This window comes from Lygodium microphyllum, chromosome 22, assembly GCF_053477565.2.
Source record: "Lygodium microphyllum isolate KBCC chromosome 22, Lygodium_microphyllum_v1.1.10, whole genome shotgun sequence".
Classification (NCBI taxonomy): domain Eukaryota; kingdom Viridiplantae; phylum Streptophyta; class Polypodiopsida; order Schizaeales; family Lygodiaceae; genus Lygodium; species Lygodium microphyllum.
Window position 1 is genome coordinate 119,159,894 of NC_141156.1, and position 8,972 is coordinate 119,168,865.

Genomic DNA, 8,972 nt, shown 5'->3' on the forward strand with positions numbered 1-8,972 from the left:
TAATATACAAGTGTAAATGGACTAAGCTAGCTTCTGTGGAGCACACTGTTGATTCCTCGAGGCTGGCGCTTGATTTTGGAGAACAAGCTAGGGGACCTGGCAATTCAAGGATCACGACCAACTATGTGGGATCATGACCAAATACGTCGTATGGTGTGTCGTCCATCTTGGTCCCATGGATGCCGAACGGACACTGAGTCTTTCAGGTGGCCGTGCTAGATTGTCACTCTGGCAATCTTCAGGCTTTATAAAACGCGCCCAAGCAAGGCAAGTCTAACCCGCTTGCATCAATGTGTATAAGACTTGCACTTATTATATTAAGGTATTCTCCTCTTTCTCATTAAGAAGGCTGCACACTCAAAGCTCACTTCGGAGGCCTTCTTCCCTTGAGATACTTGCTGATTATGTACTTGTCGCACGCCGGCGGGTACCTCACATTGCGCATGATCCATGAAAGCTGGCCGTTGGCGACATTCCGACCATGGCATGTTTGAGTGCCTCACAATCAGCCAGCTACGGCAAGAACTAGTTGCCATAGAATTAGATGTAGTGCTCATGCAAGCTTGCTCTGATGTGCCAGAATCATGAGTTCGTCCAGAAGCCGAAAGGGTACTCACGGCGTCTGATGTAGGTGCGCTAGTGAATTGCTCCGCGGAGACATCGACAGAATCACAAGAAAATAAGTAGCTGCTTTGAAGAGGACTTCTGGGAGATGGCCGCGGGGAAGGAAGCTGTGGACAATGTTCTGCAACAGGCTTCTTCCCTTGAGCTGGCTGCTGCTCGTCGTGGATAATGTTGTTAGATGTAATGAAGGGATGTTGCAGAAGCTGGTCTGCCGTCCACCGGAGCTTGGGGTCTCTCTGAAGGCATCGGCGGAGGAAATCATTGGCGAGAGGGGAGGCGAGCTGCGGCAGGGCAGGCTCTTCTGAGCTGATTTTGAAGAGAAGGGACGCAAGGTTGTCTGCGAGTGGCGTCCATGGCGGAGTGCCTTGCAGCATCTCGACGACAGTGCATCCGAGCGACCATATATCCGACGGCGGGCCTTGCTCCAATCCGAGGACAACCTCAGGGGCCATCCAGAGGGGACTGCCTCTAATGCAGGGAGTAACAGAACATGCGTTGATCAATGAAGGACTTGCGTCCGCAGCTGGAGACATAGTAGATATGAACTTAGCAGCTCCGAAGTCGGCAATTGTTACGGCCGACGACCGGTGCATCAGTATGTTCTGGCCCTTGATGTCGCAGTGCACCAGGCGGACCTGAGTGTGAAGGTAGTGCAAGCCCTGCAGGATGCCACGCGCGACGGAGCTCGCCCGCTCCTCGCTCAGGCAGCCGCCCGGGGCCTGCCGGACTGCTTCGGCCAGGTTCCCTCCGTCGACGTACTCCAGGAAGAGGTTGCGGCAAACAGTGCCGTCCGCCTTGACGGAGTAGTCGGCTCCCAGGCAGCGGACTATGTTTCTAGGGCAGGCGCCGTCTCGAGCGAGAGATTGGAGGATACAGAATTCATTCTCCAGCGCCAGCAGCTCGGCGGCGCGCCTATTGGCTGCTGGGGCCGATTTGACCGCAAATGCAGCTCCGTTGTCCAGGTTGACGGCCAGTGACACGCTGCCGAAGGAGCCAGACCCCAGCACATGAGAGCTGCGCACCCACCTGCGGATCCTAGGAGACGAAGAAGAAGAGGAAGAAGAAGCTGAAGAAGGAGAAGGAGAGGAAGAAGAAGAATGCGGAGAAGGAGAACCGGCCGAAGAGCCTGTGTTGATTATCAAATTAGGATGCATTCTCTCTCTCTCTTTCTCTCTCTCGCGTAAGACGAGGAGATTGACAAACAACTCCCCATTGGGGCGGCGTTTATATACCCTCCAAAAGCCGCGTCGGCCGTTCTTCGTCGGCCACTGCAATCACACTCCACCTGGAATACAGTCGGCCCGTCCTTACTGCCCGTTCTTCGTCGGCTGTTCTAGTGACTATTAATCAAATCAGACTCGACCATACAATGAATCGAGTTGCTAATGGGGACACTTAGTATGAGACATAATATAGCCATGACTTACCATCTGAAATGGAAATCTCAATCGACGGTATTATGATGGAATTGGCTCAAAGTTTTTAGAATGAGCCAAAGATTGGTTGTGCTCCTATCATACATGATAGATCGGTATATATATTCTTGCGAGACAAGAACCTATATAATTGATTCAACTTCAAGGAATACTTCTAAGGGTATATGCATTGGTCCATATATAAATAACTTAAAATGCATTTTGTCAAATATTATGAGGCGTATTCCAACGCTAGTTAACATTACTTCAATTGAGAGTTCACTTTCACTACTTTGCTCATTTCAATGTCATCAAACTTTGAGGTAAATAGAAAGACCTTGATGTTCTTTTTTTTTTGCACTTCCATGGTTGATTTTTGAAATCTTAGAGCATGAATATGCAACAATGCATAAAGAGATAGGAGAGAGGGAGCACGACATGGAGAGAGAGAAAGAGAGAGAGAGAGAGGGAAGAGGATAAAATATAATATTTAGAGAGAGATAGAGAAGAGAGAAATATTACTATTTTTTAAAATTTCGAATAAATGAAATTGTTTTGATGTAAGCATATAGAGAGTGTGATTGATAAGCTAGGAGCATTACAAGTAAACTAGTCATTAGGTTGATCACATCTCCGAGCATACTTGAATATGTGAACTAAATACTTTTTAAATTATTAGTTTAATCTGAAATGTTTCATGAGAGAGAGAGAGAGGGAAGAAAAGAGATTAGGTCTATCAATTTAATAAATTAAATAATCATTTACGTGTTTAATATGAAATGTTCAATATGAGGTGAGAGAGTAGATAGAGAAAAGGGAGGAGAGAGAAAAGAGAGGAGTGAGGAGAGAAAAAAAGAGAGTAGAGAGAGAGATAGTAAAGAGGAGAGAATATTAGAGAGAGGAGAGTAGAAAGAGAAGAAACAGAAAATAGAGAGGAAAGATGGTAGAAAGAGAAGAGAGATGGAGCAAGGAGAGAGAGAGAGAGTAGAAAGAGGAGATTGGATGAGTATTGAGAGAAGAGATAATGTAGAGAGAGGAGAGAGAAGATAGCATAGATGAGAGGAGAAAGAGAGATAGTAGAAAGAGAAGAGAAAGGGAGAAGAGAGCAAGACGAGAGTAGAGAGAGAATAGAGAAGTAGAAAGAGAGGAGAGATAGACTATAGTAGAAAGAGAGTACAACATATAAACCCAATATTGATGTTTAAATCAACAAAATTATTCGTGGGAAAAATTACCCCCATCATCACTATTCAGGGTCAAATAGCGACACGACAAATCCGTCTCGCTAATTCTAATTAGCAACACATATAGCGATAGTTGCAAAGTAAATTTTCGACACAAATAGTGAAGGTTATAGAGGGGGAAAAAATTAAGTGGCAGGGCATGTGGCCCTTCCACCCTTCTAGCTATATACACTGAATATTCTTGCATAATTCATTTAGCGATATAATGTACACCTAACATCCAAAATTCTACAATAAGATTCTCTAAAAACAAGAAATTCATTGATTGCAAGAGCTAAACATAGTCAAATTGACAAAGTATTACTCACGGAGCTTTTTCATCACTTGCTTATGACTTGCTTAAGCTGGAAAAGAAGAGCTTCACTTCAAGCTTTTATGGTACTTAGACTCTAAGATATGTATAAGTCCCATTGATCTTCTGCTTACTTCAACTTACTACCAAACTTGTTCAAGTCTTTTTGGAGGAGCATTTGGGCATTTGTAACAGTCCCATTGTTCCTCACTCCATCAACCACATCATTAGAAGTTCTAAGATAGCTAGTCTGATTTGTGCTACATGACTTAGCTCTCCTAACTACCCCCCAATTTCTCACAAACTCTACATACTCTAAATAAGGAGAAAACTTTTCTCCTTAGAAAGGGTAAAGATGGAAAATATGGGTATGAAAGGGACTATACACAAGTCATCTCAAGACCTAACCAGTGTGTTTTCTAGGGTGATGGCATGCCATGGAGTTACTCTTAACATGTGATTTGAAGAGAGAATATTAGTGTGCATAATGAATGTGGCTAATGAGAGACTCGACCTGATCTAGGAATTTGTGATGCCACAAGCATGACCTTCTAATATTTGACTTCCTTGATTTGAGCATTTGACTAAACTATCTCCTCAACCACTTGATTTAACTTTGCAATAAGATCATTATGTCGAATGGAACACCTAATCTCATGCTAACAAAGTGTGGCATTTAGTATGCTATATGCACTATATTCATGTGATTCCTCTTTGTCATGATGTTCCTTAAGTATTGCTTCATACTTGTCATTGATTTGTTGCTGGATAGTCTCATTCGCTTTGTTCTTTCCCTTATTTCTAGCCATTTCTACTCACTATCAACATGTAGTCCAAGTATACCTCCTATCACAAAAATGGCTACAACTTTTCACCTCAATATCAGAATGAGGAATTTTTTGGTTTAAAACGAAGCTAACAAATAGCTCTTTGAGATGAGCTATCAAACTTTAGTTAATAATTGAATCAAAATATTGTGGAAATTTTTTTTCTTTGCTATATAGAATAGTCTAGTACCTTGTAAATTCATTATTTTGCCTTCTCAAGCACTATCAACCTCGAAAGTAATGTCTCTAAACCCTATAATAACATAGCTATGACCTATAGGTAGTGAGTACCACCTACAATCATGTGTATAATATAAACTCTAAAACACTCTATAACATCTCTAACAAAAAGTGAATAATGCCACCAAAATGATCCCTTGTATCTTGTTTCTCTATAATAACATGTTTTTTGCTCATAAAGGCCAAAAGAACCTAGAAACAATATGTAATCCCTTAAATCTGGTTAACATTGTTTGAATACACTTTGTTTGAAATCTTCAAGTCTTCAATTTCTCCACTCAGGGTACTTGTGTGAGGGGTAAATTGGTGCGATGGGCTCCCTATATGGGCTCCAAATCACCAAGAGGAGGGCAAAGTTTCCCCCGGTCTAAAGAAGGTCTATTCTACCATGGAAATCAACAAGAAAACTAATCAACTGAACAAAGAGAATAACAGAAAATAACATGAAATGCTTCAATTATGGCCATGCCATAGACATCTTCCCATTATACCATAGCACAACATAGCCATGGAAGCTTAAATCAAGATACAAGAAATAAAGCACTTGGTACTCACTCAAAAAGATGGTGATGGACAAGTGATCTGCAAAAATTAGTGTAAGTGTTAAAAGATGCCTACATTAGCACTTCTTGCCTTTTTATAGTAAACCCTAGTAACACCATGGCTAAGGTATTTACATGGTTAATTTTAATAAAGGTAAGCAAACTAATGTGGCTAATTTGCTTTATTACAAACCATCCCTTCCCAAAGATGGTTTTTTCCTCAAAACTAAAGATAATGGGGTTATAGACAAGTCATACGAAGCAAATCATGTTGATAAAGATTTAGAAGCATGTGGAAGTACTTTCTATGTAGAAATCTCATAATGAACCTAAAACTGTGAAATGATTGCTTGTTGTCTGTTGAATTCATAAAATTGCCACATAACTTTTGACTGAAGTGTCCAAATTGAGTGTTTGTGGTTAAAAAATGAAGTACACAACTCAAGGCATCAGTTGGTACCATCAAAATCACTTCTTGATGTCCTTAATGAAAGGGAAGTGGAACTCATGAGGAAGAAGCTTGGCGGTGAGAGCTATGGAAGATGGAGAGCAAGAGCCAAGAGAGAGAGAGACTCAAAAGTGGGAACTCCAACAACCATAATGTGTGGCTGGGCCTTCCTTTATTCAAACTGTCACTAAAAGAATAAAGAATAAGTGACTGTGATGGGCGCCCACCACCTGCAGTGTCCAATGGCGGAAACTGTTAGTGTAGTAATACACGGGCGGCTAGGCGAAGGTGCCTTTATCCCCAACAACCTCCCACTTAAAGGCAAATCTGCCCCTGTGAGAGAGAAAAAGAAAAGACAGTACAACATGTAGACATGTGCAACACGATGTCATCTCATCCAATGCCCATCAATCTCCTAAGGAAGGCAAAGTGCTCGGTAGTGAGGCTTTTCGTGAGCAAGTTTGTAGGATTCTGCTCAGTCAGAATCTTGATAAGGTCAAGAGACCTATACTCAACGACCTCGCGAATGAAGTGATACCTCACCTCAATATGTTTCGTCTTCGCATTGAAGACCGGGGATTCTTGGCCAAGTAAATGGCACTCATAGAATTTGAATGCAATGTAGGCATAGCATCTGTTATACCAAGGTCTGTAATCAAATGGCCTAACTAGATAGCCTCCTTGCAAGCCTCTGTGGCTACAATATACTTGGCCTCTGTAAGTAGAAAGAGCCGCACACTTCTACACCCTAGACATCCAAGAGATAGCCCCTCCAGCATAAGTGAACACATAGATAGAAGTGGACTTCCTACTATCTGCATGTCCTGCATAATCAGAGTCAGTGTACCTAATGACTCTTGTATCCTGGCTACCATAGCAAAGGCACATATCTACTGTGTCTTTCACGTACCTTATGATACCCTTTACGGCATCCTAATGTTTCTTGCTAGTGTAGCCATATAGCGTGCCACAACCCCAACTGCAAAATCTATATTTGGACGGGTGGCTATCATGGCATACATAAGACTACCCATGGCTGATGCATAGGGAATCTTGGCCATCTCGGCTCTCTACTCATCTATTTGCGGACAATCGACCTCCCAAACCTTCACATGAGAAGGTAATGGACAACCAATACGCTTAACATTCTGTATGCAAAAGCACTCAAGGACTTTATGAATGTACTCCCTCTATGATAGATAGAGTAGTCCTTGAGATCCATCGTGTGTAATGCGCATATCAAGTATATGAGAGGCCTATCCCAGATCTTTCATCTCTAATATCTTCTTGAGCTGAGCCTTAAGAGCATCTAGCTCCTCATGAGTTGTTTCTACTAAAATTATGTCATCCACATAGAGTACCAAAATCAGTAAGAATTCGTCACAGGCTTTCTTCGTGTACAAGCACAGATCCATAATATAGCACTATGGCTATAGTCCTGTGACTGCATGAATGCATCAAACTTATGGTACCATTCCCTAGGTGCTTGCTTCAAGCCATATAGACTCTTCTTTATCTTACACACTAGGTGTTCCTTGCCAGGGTCTACAAAGCCCTTAGGCTGCTCCATGTAAATCTCAACATGCAAGTTTCCATGTAGAAAAGCCATCTTGACATCCATCTGGTACAAGTCTAGGTCAAGCTATATAACCAAGGTCAAGACTAAGTGTAGGGTAGTCATCTTGACCACAGGAGAAAACACTTCATCAAAGTCAACACCATGCTTCTGCTTAAAACCCTTAGCTACCAATCGAGCCTTGTATGCTGGCTTGGGATGTCCATAGGTAATTTTCAACTTGTACACCCACTTACATGGAAAAGCCTTCTTACAGTGACGCAAGGAAACCAAATCCCAAGTCTGATTCTTATGCAATGAGTCAAGCTCAGACTGCATAGCCCTCTCCCAAGAGTGACATCACCCTTGCACATAGCATCATCATCATAGGTGAGAGACTCTCCTGCATCTGTAACTAGTACATAATCCATAGAGGATGCAAAACGGTTAGGAGGTCATCTATCTGTAGTAGAACACCTCAATCTAGGCTCTGTTTCCTGACCAACATCCTCTCTAACATCAGCATGTCTAGCATCTGGGCCATGGGCACTAGGTGATGTTGCACGGTGTCTAGCTGGCCATGGAGCGGCGGGCTGAATGGGAGCAGGTGGCTCCTTCTGAAAGATAACTTTGCATACCTCAACCACTTTCTTAGGCTGCATATGCATTTTGTCCTCATGAAAGATGATATCATGGCTGCGGATCACTTTCCACACCTACGGATCCCATAGAAGGTAACCCATCTCTCCTGCATCTCCATAACCAATGAAAATGCATTTGACACTTTTACGATCCAACTTATTGTGTTTATCCTTGGGCACATGGCAGTATGCCTCACATCCAAAGACACACAAATGATCATAAGAGGAGGGCTTGCCTACCTGTACCTCCTCTGCAACCGGAAAGTCATTGCCACTGTTGGGCGATTTGTTAATGAGATGCACTGCAGTAGTAATTCCCTCAGCCCAAAAGTGTTGCGGTAAGCCAACCTGGCTAAGCATGCTACAGACCCTTTCTTGAATGGTCCTATTCATGCGTTCAGCCATACCATTCTGGGGTGGGGCGTAAGGGACGATCAATTGACGCTTAATATCCACTCATCACAAAACTGCTCAAAAGCACAAGATACATACTCACCCCCATTATCTCACCTTAGGCATTTGAGCCTTTTTACAGATTAGTTCTCTACCAATGCGAAAATGTAGCTAAGACATCGGATTTTCTCTTTATGGGATAGGCCCAAACCTTACATGAGTAATCATCTATGAAAGTAACAAAGTACTTTTCCCCACCAAGTGATTGACAGGGCATGGGCCCACATACATCTCAGTGCACAAGAGCCAAGGGCTCACCCATGCATTTCTTACTAGACTTTTTATGCGTATTTCTAGTCTACTTGCCATACAAACAATGATCACAAGAATCAAAATGTGAAGAGTCAAAATGCAGAAGATACTACAAAGCACGGAGCATTTTCACTCCTTTAAGAGACATATGCCCTAAATGAGCATGCCAAAGGGATACATGGAGAATAGAACCCATAAACAAAACATGATCAAATGTAGCTCCAGATACAAGGGATAGAGGTTGCTAGACTTGGAACCTCTTGCAAGCACAAGACTGCCACGAGTAATCTTCCATGCAGAGTCTCCAAAAGACACAAAATACCCTGCATCATCAAGCTATCCAACTGACATAAGGCTGCGAGTCAATGCAGGTACATGGTGTACATCATGTAAAACAAAATAGGTGCTAGAAGGAAAGTGCAGCCTAACATCTCAAATG

At 42.6% G+C, this 8,972-nt stretch overlaps 1 protein-coding gene across 1 annotated transcript; it reads right to left on the bottom strand.

Annotated features, from left to right (window-relative positions):
• Positions 1–317: 317 nt before the first annotated feature.
• On the bottom strand, positions 318–1,778 carry LOC148017557 (mitogen-activated protein kinase kinase kinase 20-like). Its single transcript, XM_087662762.1, has one exon. The coding sequence runs from the start codon at positions 1,776–1,778 to the stop codon at positions 318–320; it is 1,461 nt and encodes a 486-aa protein (XP_087518888.1).
• Between the last annotated feature and the right edge of the window lie 7,194 nt (positions 1,779–8,972).

Coding starts and splice junctions, on each gene's coding strand:
- LOC148017557 (XM_087662762.1), bottom strand. CDS start 1,778: ATGCATCCTAATTTGATAATCAACACAGGCTCTTCGGCCGGTTCTCCT.